Here is a 21353-nt window from a genome sequence, read left to right as displayed (position 1 = left end):
TGATAATATAAAATTCTAATCCTAGAGTCGTGTTGTAGCCCTCGGTCACGTGTGGCACAATCTCTACACATTTTTTAAATTGAACCTTATTATGTCCATTGATCCTAATGGTTTGACATCTTTATCCCACACTGCACACATTCTCTAATGTGGTAGGTCCCATTGCTTATGTTTCACCAGATCACTACTGGCGACTGACACACATGCCCTTGTGTCCAATAATATCCTGCATTACTTCCTATTATTTTGGATAAATGGATACATCCCCTGAAGCTAGCGAAACTGTCTCCTTACATGTCCCATTTGTCCTCACCTGAAACATTTTATTCTAGCTGCAAAAACTGTCTGTCTGCCTTGCATTCCAGTTGACAAATTGATCTCCTCATGCTCTACAGCTTACTGCACTCCTGTGCGCAAACCCATTGGACCCCATGTCTGTGCGTGTCTTGACACTTCTGTGTGCACCTCTTTTAAGAAAGGATCGAGTGCCCTCTGCTCAGCTTCTTGCAAACGAATTTCTTTGACTGCAGCATACTGTCCCAATTCATAGGTACGTCCTTTAATTCTTCCATATCCTATCTGCAAATTGTTTCACAGTTTGCATGTCTTTCTTAGTTATTACCCCTAATTGTATCTGGTACTATTTCTTTTGTATATGTCTAAATTAACCCTTCTTTAAAATCTGTGAATGTTGTGGCTTCCTTAAGAGCTTCTGTATACCTTTCATAAGTTCTAGCTTCCACTTTTAGTCTGTTTTGCAACACTCAGGAATTCCTTATTGGACCAACCTTCCATCTCAGCCAGATTTTTGTCTCCCACAAAGGCCTCCACAATCCTCGGTTGCCTTGCCAGAAAAAGGAGCAATGAAACTTGTGATTGACAAGTCTGCACCCCGTTGTGACAATTGTGATTGTACCAACACACAGACTTCTGTATTATCTGCTGTTAATCTGCATCTACATTATTACTCTGCTATTCACAATAAAGTGCCTGGCAGAGAGTTCAGTGAATCACCTTCAAGCTGTCTCTCTACCGCTCCACTCTCGAACGGCACGTGGGAAAAATGAGCACTGAAATTTTTCTGTGAGAGCCCTGATTTCTCTTATTTTATCGTGATGATCATTTCTCCTTATGCAAGTGGGTGCCAACAGTATGTTTTTGCAATCGGAGGAGAAAACTGGTGATTGAAATTTCATGAGAATATCCCATCCCAACGAGAAACGCCTTTGTCTAATGATTGCCACTCCAATTCACGTATCATGTCTGTGGCACTATCTCCTCTATTTCGCGATAATACAAAAGGAGCTGCCCTTCTTGTACTTTTTTGATGTCATCTGTCAGTTCCACCTGATGCGGATCCCACACCACACAGCAATACTCCAGAATAGAGCGGTCAAGCGTGGTGTAAGCAGTTAGATTAGATTAGATTAGGGCGGTCAAGCGTGGTGCAAGCAGTCTCTTTAGCAGACCTGTTGCACCTTCTAAGTGTTCTGCCATTGAACAGCAGTCTTTGGTTTGCTCTACCCATGACATTATCTATGTGGTCATTCCAATTTAGGTTATTTGTAAATGTAATGTCAAAGTATTTAGTTGAATTTACAGCCTTAAGATTTGTGCAACTTACCGCGTAATCGAAATTTAGCGGATTTCTTTTAGTACTCATGTGAATAACTTCACACTTTTCGTTATTCAGCGTCAATTGCCATTTTTCGCACCATACAGATATCTTGTCTAAATCATTTTGCAGTTTGGTTTGGTCATCTGATGACTTTACAAGACAGGAAATGACTGCATCATCTGCAACTAATACAAGAGGGCTACTCAGATTGTCTTCTATGTCATTAATATAGATCAGGAACAATAGAGGGCCTAAGACACTTCCTTTGGGAATGTCGGATATTACTTCTGTTTTACTCGATGACTGACCGTCTATTACTATGAAGTGTGACCTTTCTGATTGGAAATCATGAATTGAGTCGCACAACTGAGGCGATATTCCATAGGCACACAGCTTGGTTAGAAGACACTTGTGAGGAACAGTGTCTGGAATTTTACAAATATGGAATAAATTTGACATCCCCTGTCAATAGCACTCATTACTTCATGAGTATAAAGAGCTAGTAGTGTTTCACAAGAATGATATTTTCTGAATCCGTGCTGACAATGTGTCAATAAATTATTTTGTTCGAGGTACTTAATGATGTTTGAATACAGCATATGTTCCAAAACGCTACTGCAAATAAATGTTTGTGATATGGGATATTCAGCGGATTACTCCCACTTCCCTTTTTGGGTAATGATGTGACTTGAGCTATTTTCCAGTCTTTAGGTACAGATCTTTCTGTGAGCAAGCGGTTGTATATAATTGCTAAATATGGAGCTATTGTATCAGCATACTCTGAAAGGAACCTGACTGGTGTACAGTCAGGACCGGCAACCTTTCCGTTATTAAGTGATTTAAGCTGCTTTGCTACACCGAGGATATCTACTTCTATGTTTCTCATCTTGGCAGTTGGTCTTGATTGGAATTCAGGAATATTTACTTCGTCTTCTTTGGTGAAGGAGTTTCGGAAAACCATGTTTAATAACTCTGCTGTATTTGCACTGTCATCAATGACTTCACTGTTGTTATCACACAGTGAAGGTATTGATTGATTGCATCTTGCCACTGGTGTGCTTTGTGTATGACCAGAATCTCTTTGGGTCTTCTGCCAGATTTCAAGACAGTTTTGTTGCAGAAATTATTAAAAGCATCGCATTGAAGTACGCGCTATATTTCGAACTTTTGCAGAACTTAGCCAGTCTTGGCAATTTTGAGTTCTTTTAAAGTTGGCATGCTTTTTTTCACTGCTTCTGCAACAGCGATCTGACCTATTTTGTGTACCGTGGGTGATCAGTACAATCACTTATTAATTCAGGCGCTATTGACACTAACTCTTTGAAATCATTCGATAACTTTGCTATGCTTACATGACCAGATCAGGAGGAGTGAAGACGGTCTCTTAAAACGGTGTTAAGAGCATTTTTGTCAACTTTTTTAAATAGATATACTTTGCATTTCTTTTTGATGGTTGTAGGTGTGTTACGGTATTCAGCCTAGCAGCAACTGCCTTGTGGTCGCTAACCCCCTGTATTCGTCACGATGCTCACTATTTGTCCAGGATTATTTATTGCTAAGAGGTCAAGTATGCTATCGCAACCATTTACGCTTCGAGTGGGTTCATGAACTAACTGTTCAAAGTAATTTTCTGAGAGAGCATTCAGCACAATTTTGGATGACGTTTTTTGCCTGCCTCTGGCTTTAAACACATAATTTTTCCAGCATATCAGGGGTAAATTGAAGTCACCACCAACTATAATTGTATGAGTGGTGTACCTATTTGAAACGTTCAGCAACTACATCTTCAGAGTTGGAGTGTCACTAAAACGATCCAATTAATAGTTAAGTTCGATTGTCAAACCTTTACCCATACTATTTCGCAGAAACTATCTACTACAATTTCACTACAAGGCAAACTGCTTTTGACAGCAATAAATACTCCACCATCAACTATATTTTTATTTCTGAACACTGTTAAATCATTTGAATAAATTTTGGCTGAATTTATTTCTGGCTTTAGCCAGATTTCTGTACTTATAACTGTTTGATCTTCAGTGCTTTCTATTAGGGCTTGGAGCTCTGGTTCTTTCCCAACACTGCTACAACAATTTATAACTACAATACCAATCGTTTCTACAACTAACGAACTGTGTTTTACCTTCTCCCTTTTAGCCAGACGCCCTGTATGTTGTTCCCTGAGACCCTCTAACCTAAAAAGCCGCCCAGTCCCTTCCACACAGTCGCAGCTATCTGTGTAGCCACTTCCTGTGTGTAGTGGACTCCTGACCTATTAAGTGGAACCCGGAAACCCTCCACCCAATGGCGCAAGTCAAGGAATTTGCAGCCTACATGGTCACACTACCGCCTGAGTCTGTGATTCAGCTCTGCACCAAAGGACCACAGTTGGTTCTATCGACAGTGCTGCAGATGGTCAGCTCCACCTCAATCTTGCAAGCAATTTTTTACCATTCTGGCCGGCCGCCAGAAACCAGAGAGAATCTCCTCCGATCCAAAGCGACACATGTCATTGGTACTGACATGAGCCACCACTTGCAGCTGGCTGCATCCTGTACTCTTTATGACATCTGGAAGCATCCTTTCCACATCCGGAATGACTCCCCCAATATGCACACTGTCTTCCTTCCCCTCCTTGGCAGCCAGGTTTCTAAGGGCCCCCATTACGTGCCTAATGTTGGAGCTCCCAACTACCAGCATACTCACCCTCTGTGAATGCCCAGACCTTGAGGGCTGAGAGGCTTCCTCTGGAACAGGGTGGATGACTGCATCCCGCTTAGAGATGTCGTCAGCCACAGATAACACCTGAAACCTGTTCGTCAAACGAACTGGGGAGGCCCAACTTAACTGCTTCCGGCTCTGATACATCTCGCGTCTGTGGTTCTGTCGAAGCTTTGTCCTTCACAACACTCATTTTGAGAACTAACACTCACATGACAAGAAAACAAATGACATGAACTAAATTCTTATGTCTAATCTGAGCCATCATGACTCCCAGCATTGCCTATCTACATGCCTGCAACAATTACGTGGAGCGATTCCATACACGGTGCTGAGTGGCCCTCGAGGTTATGCTGTGCACATCTAACAGGCACTAACCAGTCGTGACTCCGATTACTTCTAAAACTAGACAAATCTGCTGGTTGTCCGCATGCAGTGAAATATACTTTACGAAGTGTATGACTGTCAAACTTTTTTTCCATGACCAAAATACAATCAGAATTTTTGGACTTACTGTACTATAGGTTGTAGGTTCAGATGTTGCTCTAAGGTGGTGACATCACTGATCTGACACCATAGTTACATGACCCATGGATTACGATCCGTGGGGAGTGAAGAGAAGTTAGGACAACAGTAAATTTGTCAGGCTGCGATCATGATGACATTGTGGCAGCGCAGCTGATGGATACAGCATTCTGGGATGTGGCTCTTGGGTATCTTTGGCTTGTGGTATAGGCCGCGATACTGACAAGAGAATATTTTACTACATGAATGTCTAAGTACTTACAAGACCCAGACTACGTTTATTTAGGGCTTAAAGCACATATTCTAAACACTTCTGTGGTGGCAAGTGGGGAAATGCCTCCATGCTTCCACTAGCATATTGTAGCATCACCTGTTGCTATAACGTACCCAGGTGGCTTTGCTTTGCAACACCTGTCGACCATGTTTTGCTTTGCAACGCGCTCTTGTCTGTTCGCAGCTTACTCTGTTGCAACCTACTTTCGCTCTGGTGTACTTTTTGATGGAATATGGCTGATACACTAAAGTATCTTATCACTTCAGTGCATTTCCCAACTCGTGTTGACTGAAAAATGTAAAGCAAGGAGAAGGTGAGGAGAAAATGAAATTTAATTCATTGGGTGAGAATGTATGTGAAGTTATTTCACAGAATACAAAAAAGTCAAATTTACTAAGAAACTTGGCAGCATGAACCCATTTATCAGTCCGAAAATGTACTGATTCGGTTAGCAAAGGGTGTCGTAAAGCTATTTTAACCTCTCTTGATACAAGCTGGCACACATCTGTCATAACTGGTCTTTGATATCCTGGATGCTGGAACTGGGATAGAGCTGACATCTGAGCACATCCTACACATGTTCTGTCATGGATCTTGGTGGCCACAGGAGTACAGAAGTATCATGCAGACAGTTCATAGAGACATGCCATGTGTGGATGAGCATTGTCCTGTTAAAAATGGCACCATAGTAAATCACATGAGAAGTAACACATGATGACATGGGACCTCCCTGTCAAATAATTTTGCTGTAGAAGTTCCCTCAAACATACCAATAGTGGTCAGAAGTCACAACAGACACTTCCCCACACCATGACATCAAGAGTAATATAGCTATGTGTCTCAAAATGTTGGAAGAATGGAATTCTTCCCTAGTTCACCATCATACTTGCTGACTGTGGTCATTTGGGGTGGTGCCGAATCATGATTCATCGCTAAACAAATTGTAATACCATTCATCAGCTACCAGTGCCTCCCAACAGGGAGCACATTACTGTTTCTCAGTTGGCAGGTGCAGTGTGAAGGGGCTATGGTGTGCTTGATGCACAGTACTGAGATCCTTCAGTGATTACTCAACATTTGACACTGTTCACACCTCTTATGTGCTCTACAGGCCTTGCAACAACACTGAACATAAACAAAACTAATGTTTTGTGGTGTGTGTTACACCTGTCACAGACAATTCAAACTCTAGAATAATTTACATACCTTCTTTGTGGATACTTCTTTGTTGTGTACACTCAGAATTGTTGTTACTGTGCAACATTTTGCTGTTAGCTACTTTACTGGTTGATTAGTTTCGTTGTTCTTAAAATTTGTTTGGCTGGCACAGTTTGGTGGTACCACTGTTAGATTTGATGGCACGTATTGCATAATTTAGGGATTTCTGTCAGGTGGATGACTTGGTGAATACATAGTTTAATTAAGAGTGCTGACTCTGATATTGATGATATTGAACAGCGGCCATTTGTGTTAAGAGATTTAAAGTCACTGTTTTTTTGTTGAAGTTTCAAATGAAAACATCTCAATTGTGCATTTAATCACCTCCACCACCACCACAAACAATAATAGATGGTAGTATATTAATGCAAGTGACAAGAATTATTTGAAACTGTTCCTTTTTTTCCTGCTATACAGGGCTTCCGGACAGGTTACATTTATAGACATCCACTGGTCAAAGGTGACCCACCCCGACCTCGCAATGATGTTGAAGTTCCTCCAGCAGTGTCTTCCTTGGGATATATTCTTGAAGAGGAGGAGATGTACAAACAAGGGTATGCATTTGTTGTATACTGTTTTCCTTTCAATAATATAAACTAATTAACATTAACAATAAATTGTTAGTTATTGTACATCATATTTATATCATAAAAAAATTGAACTTTGCTTTCTGAAATTTGCTTCAAGGTACTCACACAAAATAGAAAAACAAAAAGAAGGAAAAAATAGATGAAAGGGTGAAAGATAGGGGAAATAGAGAAAAACTGTGTGTTCTTGTTTCCTTCACCCTCCCCAGCTAGGCACAAATTAAAGGGAATATTGCATCATATTAATATGTTCATTTGTCTCATTTTGCCACATGCTTTATTCGAGATTGTAGGAAAAGGGAAATTCAAGTAAGAAAACTATTAAAATATTGGCAGCTGCCACATGCTTATCTTCAGAAAATGAAACTTCAAGCTGATAGAAACACTTAAAGTACAAAGCAGTATTTCTAGATTTGCCACAGTAGTTTCCCTGTTCACCTTTTTCTCATGGGTGGGCCCTTCTTAACTTATAGTCTGTATGACCTTCACCCACACCATTTCCTATATTCTGAGACAAATTCCTCATTTTACCATGAAGAAGGTATCTAATGTTTTGAATATTAGCAATATTATTTTCCATTAAGTGTTGGTCAGTGCTCCCAAAGGGAATTACTGGTTTGTGATGATAAATTTATTTCTACACAATCAAACCATGCCGGTTTCGATGTGCAAAGGTTTTCCCAAAACATCCTAGATGGGTGGTACGATGCTCCTAACAGTAGTGTATCACTACCACCTTGCACATCCCTGAGTGTTATCTTATTTCAAATTAGGGTTATTACTTGGCCACACATACATTCACTCACTCACTCATCGACTGTAGATACATGGTCAGATTTCATGATCATTTGGCAATGTGACAGCAATCCTATGAAGTAATAAAAGCAAATAGACTTCTTCAGTAGGTTTCCTTGATTCCTTTAATGAGTCTGCTACTAGTTTTAGAGAACAGTGATCCAAATTCTGAACAGCACTTGTAATCTAAACGGCTAATAATTTTTATTCTGTGTAATTAAGCTGTTGCTTTTGAAAGGTCATTTCTATCTTGCATTGCCTCAAAAATTTGTATGTGCAGCCAACTAAAAGAGAATCTTACTTACTATAATAGCACTTGCAAAACAGAGAGAGGCATGAACTCACAGTTACAAGAAACAGGGATCAATAAGAGTCTGGCCATCCTGAGTTATTAGGTTTTCATGGTTTTATCAAATCGCTAACAAAATTATTGTCAAGATGGTTCCTCTGAAAATGCCACTACATACTGATTCCTTGCCTCACATTTACTGAAATGAGTGTGTGCTCGAATCCTAACAATCTATGTTAGAGTAACTTTGATGTGTTATGTTTTTCTCCCTACTTAAAAGTATACAAGTACTCAATGAGACCTTATATTGCATTCTGTTCGCTCAGCAGAGGGATGAGGCAGTAGAAATAGTTCATTTTTATTCAGATTGGAGGATATAGATGCAATATCCTCATTTGTGTGGGAAAAAGTGTTTGCTATATGAGATTGCAGTGTGTCGGGCAGTTAAATTGTGCACATTTCTAAATTTACAGTTTCTTTTATAGCTTTCATGTGTTATCTTTTAAATGTTATTTCATACATGAATTATTTCAAAGGAATTGTTTTGCAGTATGGGCTTGCAATTTTTTTTTATAAATGGCAAATTTCAGATTTACAGTCTATTCTCAGATATAGTCATGTTACAAAATAATGCGTCTACATTTGAGCTAAATAGCCTCCTCACGTCAAAGAGTTCTGCCGACACGTGGAGGCTAAAAGGGCTTAAACGGATGAGTCTCTTTCTAAGGAGGATAGATTTGAGAATGAATTGTCTGTAAATGTGGCCATTTTCCCACATTGGAAAATAAAAATGTGTTGGCACGTTGATAGTGATTCACCTGTCAATATAAAATGCCTGGCTTTAGTAAATTGTTTCTGTTTGTGTTTATAGGCAGTGGAAGAAGTACATCGATGGTAAAAAAACACATGACCGCACACGGTGGCTGAATTCTCCAAATGTATATCAGAAGGTGGAAATATTGGAAACGGGAACACCTGATCCAAAGAAAATAACGAAGGTAGAGGTCATAACTTTTGAAAACAAAGAGAGCAAGTAAATCATGATATAAAATCCCCATTTGTTTCTAGTTGTTAAGAAGGCCGGTCGTCTACTTCTCCGTATTTATCTTGCACAAGAAATTGTTTATTGTGAAGACATCTATTGTTTGGTATAATTAAATCAACATTCCTTAGTGTGATTCATGTTTTGCAATGTGCAGATATCTTGTGCTCCATTTAAGAAAGGTACAAATAACTCTTAACTCTTCTAAATGACAATTCAGTGTTGTGAAATATAACACAACAAATTTTGTGACATGTGTTAAACCGAATTTTGTTGTGTTGCTCTGTATTGAATGTTTTGTTGATGATTCAAGTATTGGCTAAATGTTCAAAGTTCCTGGTGAAATTTTTTTCCTCCCTGTAAACATAGTAATTTCTGTTGCAGTAATTTTTACTTGGAAACAAATTTAAAAATCTTAAAATAGAGTGAAGTAGAATGATCAGGCTGTAGACTTGTAACCATCTAATGAAAATTTCAAGGTGTTGTATAAATACAACACTTGTAATTTTCAGAGAAAAGTTGATACATTGTGGTGACAGCCACAGATCAGATACAGATGTATCATATAGTAGGACTGTTAGCATTATTGGTAAATATAGAGTGAAACAGGCATTGGCTGTTTTCACATTACGCAGCATACATTATTTGTCCTGTAACTTCTCTTTGATGGTGGTGTCAGTGTTTGTACTTTTTGACGTGCTCTGAAATTATGTACATTTTTAATTTCAGTTGTATTATTAGCAGTTTCTTTAAACAGAAGGTATTTACTGTGTTTATCATGCCATATCAAGTTTCAAGGGTTTTTTCTACATTCCATTTATTTTATGCTAGCAGTCTGTCTGTAGTTAATCAGTGGAGTTCCTACAAACTCTGACTATATTCTAGAGATAGTATTGTTATTTTTTCTGATGATAATGTAACAGTTACTGCACAGTATTGTACTATGGATTACACTACTGTGTGTATATGTAGTAATACTTGGTGAAATAAGTGTAACTTACAATTTATTCTTGAGAAATGAACATCAGATTGGTACCATGAAAATTATGATGGGTCATCTTTAAGTTTTATCACTTTCGAAAGATTTGGTTAATAATAACCTCTTACTCCTATGTAACAACATTTGTTACTACAATTGTCTTCAAGGATATGATTCTTATATAACTCAGATGAAATGCCATGTAGTATGCGTTTAAAGCATATTGAAATATGGTCCCATAAATCTTCTTACAATGCATTTGTAGGTCTCTTCTGGGTTTCTGCTTTTCTAGCTAACATTTTTCTTCATTATTTATGTGAATTCTGCTGAACTGGTTGAAAATTGTTTTATTTCTATTCTGTGGCTGATTACTTCAGATTGAGCAGCATTATATAATACTATTGACATTTTGAAGCAATTGTTTTAATGTTTTTCCTCTTATTATTATTATTGACCTACTTTGCCTGTGGGTCACTGACAGAATAATGTTTCCGTTTGAAAGAAATGTAAGTGAACCTAAGTTTCCATTCCTGCTGTAACCTGCCAAACTTTCTGTTCTCTTGTTTTCTGGGAGAAGTTAATCATGGATCGCTTGACAGCTGTATAACTTGTGTTCATCATTCCATTCATATTTAAATTTAATGTGTTTATGTTGTATGTACTGAATCATTGTTACAATGGAATATTAGTAGCCCTACATTCTACTTTGGACATACAAAGAAATTATTATAAATGTAGTTTATGTGGGTAGTGTATGAGCAGAGATTGTTTTGCAGCTATATATTGTAGAAGATTAATTTCTGGTTATTGTGACATACTTGATAGTGATTATAATGATGGCGTATATGAATATGAAAAGGAAAAAAACAAAAAAAAAATTACGATCACAGTGATGATGTAGGATCACCGGGATTTTCTTGTGTAGACCTTTTTTTTACCTATTTTACAAAATTGTCTGTGTTCCTCAATACAAAATTGTAATAATAAATAAATGCAGTAATTAAAGACAGAGTAGGTTTTATGATACTCATTGAGATGTGCTTTTACTATATTGAATATTAAAATCTTCAGATAATAAATAGTCAGTGTTTGTTAGGTTATGTTTGTAAATGCATTTTCCGTATTTCAGGAAACATATTCTGACATTTATTGTAATTTTGTGGATGAGAAAGTAACATGCTTGAGATGTGTTTATTACTGCTTTGTTCAATAAATATTGACAGCCTATTGCTTTGACTTTAATTTTTATTGCATTGGAAAATAAATTGGATTTTGAAACTTTGATCTTGTGTTTATTGCTTAAAATTTATTTCAAAATGGACTAATTGATGCTGCTCTGATCGAGTGGCATAAATTATATTGAATTTTGTGTGAATATTATGAGTGGTATATAAACACTGTAGTTTTTTTGTGTAGTAGCTAACTAGATACATGATTGTTCTTTTTTCCCTAATTTGGTTTTTCTTTTATTTTTGATTTTTAGTGGGTGGATGCAAATGCAGAAGAGGTAATTGGAATTCATCTCATTCAGACTTATTTCAGGGTCTAAGTTTCTGTTATTTTTAATTAACGGGTTACTTACTTCGCATTGGTGATGGGGCTTGCATGTTCTGGCAGAATGATAAATGTTTCATGGTGATGGGAACATAACAATGCACAGAACAGATAGATTGCAAACAGCAGAATGTGATAAAGCTAATTGTAAATGCGTCCATATACTGGAAATGCTTAACGATTTTTCATAGATGCTTACAATTTTTATTTCTCGTCCAGTTGTTGGAAAGCCTTTGGTCTCAAGTGCCATCAAAAATTTTCTTACTGATTTTGTTCCATGATAAATTTTTGGTGACAGTAGCACATGTAGACAACATAAATTAGAGATAGGCAATGTGGAGCCCATCTATTTTGATAGTTCCACACACTGCTAACCCTCAGTTGCATATTAGTATACTTTTAAGTTTATAGGAAAAAATAACAGTAGTAATATGCCGAGATGGAAAGTTAATGTCAATGGAAAATAATACAGTTTGAAACATGTTGCTGAAGATAGCATAGTTATTTAACTGACTTCATTATGTTGAGGTATCTGAATTTTTTGTGATCATCAGAGATTTTTATGCATCAACCTTCCTCGAGTGCTACTTCCAGTGATTGAGGCATTTGACTTCTACATTTGAAGAGCTGGGTTCTGACTTAGTTGGGAATCTTTACTTTGATTTCCTTTACTTTTGCTGTCTTCACAGAAAAATGACACTGTTAAAGACAAGTGTGTGTTTTCCTTTGAGTTAACAATCCATTCTTAATAACAATACTATTAATGGAACAGTAGAATCCTAACACACACACACACACACACACACACACACACACACACACACATATTCTTACATATTAATTCTTACAGAATAAAGAAGTAGCATTGTTTGTATTAGTTGGTAGACAGATAACTCAGCATACAACCTCAGAACTTTTAAAATACTTAAAAATTAGAACAAACAATGTCATTAATTTCCTTCTATCCTATTAGAAAACAGCTTTGTATAAATCATTTCCTAACTACCTCCCCCTCCTCCCCTCCCCACCCTCTTACACCAAAAATGTGTGTGTCTAAAATACCAATGGGAAATTACTTAATTATTTTCTTCTGTTGCTTTTTTAAGACATTGAAGAATGCATGATAGAGGCAGTTTCCTGTTCATCTGTCATATTGTCTTCTGTTGCTGCTTACCTAATCGCTATGGTCTTAAGCTAATGTTCTGGCTGATTTTTACTCTCCTGCTTATAATTGACTGTATTAATGACTGCAGTTGGTTTGCATGCTTGATGTTTCGTCTACCTTCCTTAAATTTGCTTTCTTACATGTGTATATTGTTTTCTGAAGACTTGTACGTACAGTGCAAGTGACCTAGTTCGCTGCAGACTTATGTATGTTTTCATATCATTTATTAACTTGTCTAGTGGAGAGTAGAATGTGACAGTAATCAATGTAATGCATGTAGATACCTGACATCAGGCTCATAATTTCCAAACTTTAATTTATGCTTGTAATGTACAAAATTGACAAATGCATAACTGTCACTTCAATTAGTATTTTCCTAAGTAATAGCTCTCTTGGAGATTGAAGTAAACTTTTTCAAGCAATTTCATTGTACTGCACCTCAGGAAAGAGGTACAACACGTAAATGTGCCTGTTTTCTCCTGCCCTTTATCATTTCTGTCTCTGAATTGAAACATTTAAAAAGTATGCTGCTGCTCATTGATTTGACAAAATCAGTACATACTGGGACCAAAAATTTTTCAAAAATTGCTTAATTGTCTTGTAGAAGTTACAGGAATGAAAACAGGCACACAAAATTCAGAATAGTTGCAGAATTATTCGTGGTTCTGGGGGAAGTGGTCCCTAATGTGCTGGTTTTGTCTGTTTACAGTGGGTGGCAGAGGGTTCACCAACACACAGTAGTACACCAGTGAAGATAGAGAGTGCTCTTCAGTTTGTGCCGAAGAATACAGATCCAAAGGAATTCAAGAAACTACAACAGCAGGTAAGCAGCCATACAACGAAGGAAAAAAGTCAACCATACTTACACTTTACTGAGCTTCTTGTTGTGTTGCACTATATTTACATTTACATAACAGAAAATTAATGCTCAACACTGCAGAAATGGAATTAATCCTTAGATTGCTGTTGACAAGTTTAAGCTCAGGCTTTGGGTTTTCCTGAAGTGCTATTGACGAGTTAACTTGAGCCTCCTTGCTGCCCCATGAGCGTTAGTGACAAGTATAGTTCCAAAAGCACAGAGGTACATAAGTACTGTTCACTAATTATAAGTGTACAGTGAATTTTCTGCCTTAGCAGCTGTTCACTGCTCTGTGGCTGCCAAGTGGTGTTCATGAAGCTTGCTGAGATTGACTTGATACATTGAGCCTCACTTTGTGTCTTACTTTTCATCAGCATCACAGTGTTTTTTCAGCAATTATTATACTGAGGAAGAGATTGTGCAGATACTGAAGAAGAGCAGCAGTAGGGATAACTATTTGATGTCGATAGAAGTGATAACCCCTCCACACAGTTTGAAAGTGACAGACTTAAGCCGTCTATGTGAGAAGGTGTCACATTATAGTCTAATGTTTCATCAACTGGTGTAATTGATGGCTCATCTGAAACTCAAAGCAATAGTCACATACTCAGGAAGAAAGCCTGGTTTAGTGACAGATTCGATTGTAAATATATTTTTCTTCGTTCAAGTAGTCATGCAGTTGATTCGCATCAGTTGATTCGCCTTCAGGAGACAACTGTCAGGTAGGGAATGATCCAGGCATTCTGTAATTCGTCGTGTTATTTTTGACACAAGTTACTGAGAAATACACAAGCTCTTGTGATATTGAACTGTTTATATACCAATAAAAAATGTTCATACACCTTGATTTCCTTTGCCTTGAAGACTTTAATTCACAGTTTCAAACAAAATTATTGTTTCTGTATAGATTATTTATGCCTGATTCTGAAAGTTATATTAATGTTATGAAATATAACTAACTGTATTACAGAGAGCTGTGTTGACCATTTCCAAAAGACAGAAATTAATCGGAAATTTTTTAAAGGATGAGAGATTTACTTTTAAAATAGTGTACCTGTCAGACATGCAGTCTGTCCTACTGTGATTAACACAAGGACTTGGACAGCTAGGTGTAGTTAAACCAGTGAAACTGAGCTTAAGTTTTTCTGAATTTTGTGCAGTAGTTTCTAATGCCCAGAGCTTAGCGTCAATTTATTGCACTTGAAAGAGGGTCCTTTCTTTTCTTATTACCTTTATTACCAATTCTATGTCATTCACCAGCAACAGCTGGACAGACAGCGTCAAGATGCAACATTATCAAAATACATGAATACAACTGTACATTGATAGTAATTTAATACCACAAGACATATTCAAGTTATAAATTAGATTAAAATAATATCACAACAATAAAATAGATACAAGTATATAATGCGATTAAATATAATGTTTGCTATTGGAGTCATGGAACTTAGCTGCAGCTCAAGTAAACGCTATGCTATTACTAGAGAAGAATTCTTCAATATTGCAGAAGGATTGCTCTTTTAGCTTACACAAAATAGTAGCCATCAGGTAGAGCATTAAACAATTTTAGGGTCACCAGTGGGAAGCTGTTTTGTGGAATAATTGCAAAGAAACATACTCACACGTCACTGACCATCATATATACTGAAATGAAAATGTTTTCACAATTAAAAAATGTTTTTCTTGTTCTTCATTTCTTAAATGGAGATAAATTTAGAAGGTGTTGGTATTAACAATGAAACTGTTTGAAAATGTAGTTTTTTAATGAAAATTACTGCCACATTTTCCTTAGTATGAAAAATTTTGAAGGATTTTGGAAAATGGCATCCTGGCATCCTACCTCACATTCTTCACATTAGTACTTTTTTGCCACTTTCCCAGATCTTGCCTTGCTCCATTCTGCATGAACCTTACATCTCGTCTGAAGTCATTTTGACATTTTATGTAACTGGAATCATTTGTCTTCCATTGAGTATGTCACAGGTGAACTATTTTGGGTGGAAATTGATTCAAACAGGCCTTCTTTGTTACAGCTGATTATCTGATGAATTCAACAAGATCTTTCCCAGTTGACCCCAAATTTTTATCTGTACCATATTACTTGTCGTCATGTGAACGTGAAGAGACTCTTTCGTCTGCCACTTTGTTTCCTCTCAGAAGAGTAATATTTCATTAGTGGGCTGCTGTGGTCCCTACCAACCTTGTTTTTATTGTAATCCCAAATGGAGGCAGGTTTCACTTTCTTTATCAGTCCTCATTTTGTTCTAACTTCAACATTGGATGAAGTTATTTCATCTTTTGTTGTCAAAAGAAATACATTCCTAATGTCTCACCTGTGAAACAAAAGTTTGTAATTGTTTTTCTCCCCCTACCTTCTGGGCAAATAGATCTTTAGATACCCTTCTCTTATTTTTCATTACTTTACTGTAAGGCCATCTTCAAAATAAATACAGAGTGTATAGTGGAAAACAAGTGGTACCCTTTTCACTGTATTTGACCTTGTGAGTTGTGTCATGGGGCAGCAGGGAGAACATAGAAGCCACAAAGCAAAAACAGACAGTGTTCTCTGTGTACCTTTCCCACCTATATGAATGACAGATGGTGCCCTCTGTGGTGATTTTTATATATGACAGGTGAAAGGCAGATGTTGGAACACATTTACAAAGTTGTGAAACAGCTGACTTAGTTGCTATGCAACCATTGGCAAAGTGTTAAGCACCCAGTTAGTCTAGCAAAAAATTATTTGTGACACTATCACATGAATCTTGTGATACAATAAAAGTAAAGTTAAAAAGTGTTTAAGCGGTTCACAATAAATGTCAATACATAAGAACGGTGTCACATAGAATCGATATATTTCATTCACTATAGAAGGAGCAATATCCTTTCGGCTACAAAAAATACCATATAGGGTAACTGTAGCATTGGTGGCTTTCATTCCTCATGCTGTATGAAACCATTTAATCAGAAGAAGAACTGATAGTAACTGATGACGTATGACCCAAAAATGTTGTATATTTCTTTAGGTAGTAGGTGAAGAATACATGTTGAGGTATTGTGGACATAAAGTTATGATGGAACACTGAACTAATGATGTGTGCTGAAAGTAACACGCAGCTATCGGAATGGGTTTTCGAAATGTTATCAGAAACTATTGAAGGAAAAGCTATCTTTAAATCTCTGCAGATTTGTAACAACCATTAATTTGTAGGCATCATGCAAAGTTATGAATTAACTTTTACACCTACAAGACTATTCCTCTTGACGATGTGAAATCTTAGAATGACAGATCAGTAAGAACTCCAGAAATATCAAACACAAAGTGAAGCAGGCCACTCTGCTTACTCCAAAGTCCAGGGAGGAGCCCAAATGTTAGCTACTTTGCTCAGATACACGCATTATGTGATAACGGTGTAGTTCTCAGCTCAATAGTAGAAGCATGTCTGCAGCAGCCAAAGGGTTAAGCAAGATTTTGGAACTACACATAGTTGATAACTGAGGTCTGTTTTTAAAAATTGCTTACTGCAAAATCGCAATTTTCAGGAAGTGTGAAAGACTGTTCAAAGATTTGTATGAAAATTAGGCAGGCTCCACATGTAATTTATTAATTAGTAACAGCAATTGATGCATCCATTAATAAAAAGAACAATCTGTCTCCAAAAAAATTAAAAATAAACAAAAAAAACATGAATGTGTCAAATTATTCCAAATCTTGCTTTCTGTATAACATATGGATATACAACTTTCTTATCAATTTACCAAGGTAACACAACAAACAAGTATATTGATGATGGAGAGTGCAGTAATTGTATTAAAACAAACATTTAAATATTTTAAGTCAATCCGATTAACATGTTTATAGTCCATTATCTCACACTTATTTCCTCAACATCCACATTTTCCGTCAAAACACTTATATTTGCTCTATCCAAAGCACTTCCCCCTTCATTATATATTCATAGAACTCCCTGGAATTACTGGGTAATTCAGTGAACTTCATCAACTTTGCCATATCTTGACTCTCCTCTTTACTGACATGAGTAGTTGTTTTTATTTTTTTAGCCTACATCCAGGGCTATGAAAGATTTCGGTCCTGTCTTGAGGATATCTATTACCGTATACTCCCCACAATGTGTATATCTAACAAATCTCTGAGCCTTGCATTGAATAATTCGGGCTTAGGCAAGGCTGAAAAGCATTTTGGACTTGAAAATACTTCTAGACTTCTGTTTGAGATTATACACATTCCAATCATTTTGCAATATAGTATACTTCAGATTATTCAGGGAAAAGTGGGGGAGAAGATGTGTGAATAATCAAAGAACATGAAAGTTTATTCAGGCTCTGTGCATAGATACTGTAGGCCTGTTTATTTTTTAAATAGTCTGTGAGGTTGGCCTGCTTTTAAGAATAGTTCACATTTTTTTGAATAGCATTTCAAATTATTCTTGCAACAGTAATGTAATCGTACTGAAACCTCCCCTGTCCCATATTATCTAGTAGAGTATCAACACATTGCAGTATGGTAAAACTACTGACAAGGTCACTGTCTATATCCTCTCTTTCATACTGTATGTTTCTTTATTTCATTGTGAAGCATTGGGCACCATTTCAGTGATTTCAGTGCCACTTATGCGCTGGAAGCTGGCTTTGCGTATGCCTATTTTCAGCAACTCGTTCAGTTTTTCTTCATTGACATTTGAAAACCATTTAAACTCATTCCCAGACTCATTATTTGTGCAATTGTTATTTCTTCATCACTGAAATCTTGAAAGTCAAATTATTCCATATGTGGAAGAATATTCTTCCATGATCGAACTAGTGTATGTGGCTTGACTTCCTGCCAGGCAGGAGAAATTCCGTGTCTAGCATCTAGAAAAGTTGCCTTCTTCCAGACTCACTATATCATACTCATCAACTAGCATGCTCAGTAGAATAACCTGGTAGTGCTGTTTTACTGATGCAATTACACCTTGGACCATTGGCTGTAGAAAGACAGTCATGTTAGGAGGTAAAAACTTAGTTACAATGAGACCATCATTAGATGTGAAAATCCTGTCATTGGGAAATGAAGGGGTGTTATCAAGAAATAGAACAACCTTCTGTGGCAATCCTTTCTCTTCTAGAAATTGGCAAAGTTGTGGTACAATATGTGTGTGTAACCAGTTTTTCAAAAATTCAGTAACTATACATGCTTCCTTTTGGTTGTAATAATCCTTAGTTGCGATATTCTCAAATGCTTGTGTCTGCCCCCCCCCCCCCCCCCCCCCCCAACCACCAGTAGTTTTTTTGGTTGTTAGTAGTGCATAAGCTTTAGACAACTTATATCCAGGAGCAAGAACTCTGTTCTCAATAGCAAGGGTTCTGGTTGCTAGACTTTCTATTCTAATACAGATAACTCTTTATCTGCATTATAAACTTGGTCTGATGTGAAAGTCTCTTCTTCCACAAATTTCTGGAACTCTTCCCAGATGGAATCAGCTGCCAAACATTTGGATTAAGCTGCTCTCCATGCACAGTAATTCATGAATCCCATGGCGTTGCTTGAACCTGGTTAGCTATCCAGATGAGGCATTAAATTCTTGCTCTTACCCTAGGGTTTCCTGAAACATTGTAGGTTTTTATGCACACATCATACCTGAAACAATGATGCCATCAGCTTGTTTTTGGCTAAATCACTGCGAAGGAGCAGCATCTAATTCATCAAGTGTAGATCTCTTCATGCTCTTTAGTACAGATGGTTGAACTAGAATTGCATTTCCCGACATTATTTTTAATGTCCTGAACAGTTTACATTCCCATACCATAATTAGCTCTTAGTTTTGCAGCAGTTTTTTTCTCAAATCTTCCAACTAACTCAAATTTTTGTTTTAATGTCAACACATTGCTCTTGTTTCTCTGTCATTTCTTTTAAAGAATTTTCTAACTTGCTTCATTGACACTTACACTCCGATTAGCATCAGGAAACTTGAATTTCTTTTGGATTTACTTGGTGTTACAGAATAACAATGAAAACAATATTACTTTGCCACGAGGCAGTCATTTAAACTGTGGAAATGGCACTTATTGTCGTGTGCCTTTTTTTTTATTACTGTTTGCTAGAGAAAAACATTGCAGTTTTCTGAGAATTTATCTTCTGGCCACCAATGTAGATGTAGTAATGCAAATGATAGTAAAACATGAAAGCACACAACCCATCGTAAGCTAAAGACACTCTTTACAAGATTCTTGCAGCATAACAAGACAATCTATTGTGGAATTTCACAAGCACACAGGTGCACATTTGCACTTTTTTTTTTTTTTTTTTTTTTTTTTTTTTTTTTTTTTTTTTTTGGGGGGGGGGGGGTGAGATATTCAAACTTTAATTGTATAGAAAGATTGTCTTGGCACCGGATCTTATGAGTAAATAGCGAGTATGTTTATGAAATATCTAGTTTGTGTTTTTTGGATCACAAAACATTTTTCTCAGTACTCTTTTAACCTCAGGAATTTCTGTGTACAGCCAGTTGTTTAAGAGAGAAGTAGGAAATGTACGTTCTTACTACTTTTCATTATAGTGCATTGTTGTTTCCAGTTGTTTCCCTAACATCTGCTTAAAACAAGTTGCAGTAAACTTGTGTGTGATGACAATAGAATAGGTCTTATTTTTAAGCTGAGCATTATACAATTTCTAGAAGACTGACTGTTATGGGATTCCTGTGAGTTTGGTGAGTGAAGTGTAAACATACAGTCTAATTTTCTGATTGGGGTCTTACGTAACCCTCTCATCTGGCGAGTTCGACCGTGATTAACTGCTGCGTGAAAGTACTGTGGAGCGGAAAGGAATATGATGATCACTTTCTCAAAAGTAATGCAAATCCTACTTTTCTCGAAGATTACCTTCACATTTGCTCGAAATACAGCCCTACAAGTTATATTTGTGCATTTCTTTGGGTAACTTAATTTACACTCACATGTTTTCTTGTAGAAGTTGTTCTGAAATGCATACAAATGCTTATGAGGATACAAGACAATATCACAATTGGTTTCTTTGGTATATAGAGAGAAATAACATAGGGCCTGGTGAGGCACTGCAAGTTGTGTAAAGAAGTTTCTTGATCCAGGATGTAGAGGTAAAAGTAATAATTGAATAAATTTGTGAGGTACTGAAGGTATACAGTACTGGATTATGATTCACAATTGGACAGTAAGGTTTGAATGGAATATGCTGAAAAGACTACCAGAATAATTTCCTCAACAGGTAAGACAAACAACATGGCAGCAGGCAGTAGAACACTGATTGTCATATAAATCAGCAGAATTTTAATCACTTAATAGAAATATAAGATTGGGTTCTCTATGTTTCTCACAAACAACTAATTGTCTGCAGAATTTGAAATTATTTATCAAGAAAAAGCCAGTTTTGGCTGTATGTTTAATTTACCACATGTCAGTGGAGCTGAACAGTCTTAATTTTAATTGTATTACTTTGTGAAGGTGTAGTTTACATAGTTAAAAAACTGAGAGAGTTGGTACATTTTGTGTTTTTGAATCTCATTTAAAAGGGAAAATATTGCTGTACAAATTCTGAGTCGGACTATTTCTTTAATGTGATGATTTCTGAATAGTAGCAGCAAATTTTAAGGCGGGGTTGATGGTGGTGACATCATGAATTAAAAAAGAATTTCAATTTCTTAATTGTTTGATATAATTTTGATGAGCACAGTTATGCAATGACAAGAAAACAT

The 21353-nt window shown here is 36.8% G+C and overlaps 1 protein-coding gene across 7 annotated transcripts in view; it reads left to right on the top strand.

Annotated features, from left to right (window-relative positions):
- The window catches only part of LOC126169536 (protein hu-li tai shao), a 425484-nt gene that overhangs the window by 325190 nt on the left and 78941 nt on the right, over window positions 1–21353 (top strand). For 5 of the 7 annotated variants that reach the window (XM_049920650.1, XM_049920652.1, XM_049920653.1 and 2 more), the window contains exons 10-13: window positions 6771–6907; window positions 8896–9022; window positions 11529–11552; window positions 13474–13587. In XM_049920650.1, the coding sequence (XP_049776607.1) occupies window positions 6771–6907; window positions 8896–9022; window positions 11529–11552; window positions 13474–13587 (402 nt within the window). The remainder of the gene's footprint in view (window positions 1–6770; window positions 6908–8895; window positions 9023–11528; window positions 11553–13473; window positions 13588–21353) is intronic. The other 2 variants (XM_049920651.1, XM_049920655.1) reach the window with 1 other exon arrangement.

This window comes from Schistocerca cancellata, chromosome 1 (assembly GCF_023864275.1).
Source record: "Schistocerca cancellata isolate TAMUIC-IGC-003103 chromosome 1, iqSchCanc2.1, whole genome shotgun sequence".
NCBI lineage: Eukaryota > Metazoa > Arthropoda > Insecta > Orthoptera > Acrididae > Schistocerca > Schistocerca cancellata.
This window is presented reverse-complemented; position numbering and strand designations above follow the sequence as displayed.